This window comes from Nicotiana tabacum, chromosome 19, assembly GCF_000715075.1.
Source record: "Nicotiana tabacum cultivar K326 chromosome 19, ASM71507v2, whole genome shotgun sequence".
Taxonomy (NCBI): Eukaryota; Viridiplantae; Streptophyta; class Magnoliopsida; order Solanales; family Solanaceae; genus Nicotiana; species Nicotiana tabacum.
This window is the reverse complement of record NC_134098.1, coordinates 64,497,035-64,498,959: the sequence shown is the minus strand read 5'-3', so window position 1 is coordinate 64,498,959 and position 1,925 is coordinate 64,497,035. Positions and strand designations below refer to the sequence as shown.

At 38.2% G+C, this 1,925-nt stretch overlaps 1 protein-coding gene across 1 annotated transcript; it reads right to left on the bottom strand.

Annotated features, from left to right (window-relative positions):
• Window positions 1-575: 575 nt before the first annotated feature.
• On the bottom strand, window positions 576-956 carry LOC107803549 (uncharacterized). The gene has a single exon (XM_016627290.1). The coding sequence runs from the start codon at window positions 954-956 to the stop codon at window positions 576-578; it is 381 nt and encodes a 126-aa protein (XP_016482776.1).
• Between the last annotated feature and the right edge of the window lie 969 nt (window positions 957-1,925).

Sequence of the window (1,925 nt, the reverse complement as noted above, 5' to 3'; positions counted from 1 at the left end):
GTATTGAAACAAGCAGATGCTATAGGTCGAGATACAGCATGCACGACAAACATCATGTTTGAAGTCATTTGTGTCTCCATAATTAAGCCTCTGTCAGGATGACACACCTTACATTGACCGCGTTGAAACAAAATATCAAGCCCATTTTCTTGTAACTGTCCAATACTCAATAGATTATTTTTCAGTTCTGGTACATAAAACACACTTGTGATAACCTGTGTTGTTTCCTTCACCTGAAACCTTATATTTCCCTTTCCTATTATACTCAAGCTTAAATTGTTACCCAACTTCACTGAATCTCTAAAACTTCCATCAAAATCGAAAAAATATTCCATCTTTCTGCATATATGATTACTGCATCCTGAGTCAAGAAACCATGTGTCTTCATTGTTAGCATCACCTGAATCAACATACGCTATCAACAACATCTCTCCTTGAGTTTCTGCATAATTGGCCGTTTTTTGCTTTTGTGGACACTCCCATTGAAAATGTCCAAGCTTGTGACAGTTGTAACACTCCACTATAGCTTTGTCAAATCTGCCTCTTCCCCTTCCACGACCTCCCCTTCCAAAGCCTCAACCCCTTCCACCAGATTGTTCTCCATGAGCAATCTTTAAGGCTTGTTCATCCGCAACTGGAGAGCTCATGCATTTTTCATGCACAAGCAGACTGCTTTGCAACTCATCAATAGTTATCGTGCTTGTATCCTTGGATTCCTCAATGGAACATACAACATAATTGAACTTGGGAGTCATGGATCTCAAGTTCTTTTCCACGACCCCTGCATCTCCCTTGTTTTCACCATTTGCTTTTAACCTATTAGCAATGGTGAGAGTTCGAGCAAAAAAATCATTCACGGTTTTCCCTGCTTTCATGTGCAGAATTTCAAACTCTTTGCGAAGAGCTTGCAATTGTGCTCTCTTAACTCGTGTATTACCCTGATATTTTTGCTTCATAGAATCCCATATATCCTTTGATGTTTTATACTTCAATACCACACAAAAGGGGGTGATTTGTGTGGTGTCTAATTTTTCGTATGCACAGATTATAGAAGGACCTGGTTCTTCTATGTGTTTTAACTACTACTGTTACGGAATAATAAGTACAGAAAATAAAGAACACAGAGATTTTTATGTGGAAAATACCTGGCTCAAAAGGTGAAAAAACCACGACCTACTTCCCAGTAGGATTTTCTCAAAACTCTTTACTGAATCAGTGAGCCAAAAACTACATTTACAAAACACTTTTGTAAACCTAGGATTAACTCTAACCCTGTTGTGGTACACAGCCTCTAACTGTTACGACAACTTCAAGTTAACTCTAACTTGAATACTCTGAGTACCTAGTACAATTGCCTCTAGATAAAGCTAAAAGGTACAATATGAAAACATCTACTACAATTGAAGTAGAATAAAAGACAGACACTTGGAACTGGTTCTTCTATCTAGTTCATGTAGCTTCAGGTTCGCACACTTGAATCACACACGAACTGCTTGCAAAATGCCTTGCTATTTTGCTCTCAATTCACGTTTAACTTCTGCTTTTGTGCGTCACCTATAGAATGAGAACATCCTGTGATTTATAGAGTTAGTAGAGTAGAAAATAACTAAAGTTCTAATGCTACTCTTCCTTGGTGAAAGAGTTCTAGTTAATCTCAACCTCTAACTCCTCCCTTATCTTGGATAATGTTCTCGTTGAGTAAGGAGTCCTTCTCCTTATCAATTATGCAATCTTTTCGATCAGGAGATATCTATTATTATGCCAGATTTCGTTTATCTCCTGCATGTGCATCTCACATGCTTTGAATCTGCCTGTGTCTATGCCTACCAGTGATGGACCTGGTTCATCCCTGAGTTCCTTTGTCAATCTTCAAAACTATCCTTTACTTGGGCCAACAAATTTCCTCTTTTTGATAATGACAAACC

Excerpts from the sequence above, each read along its gene's own strand:
- LOC107803549 (XM_016627290.1), bottom strand. The coding sequence starts at position 956 with ATGAAGCAAAAATATCAGGGTAATACACGAGTTAAGAGAGCACAATTG.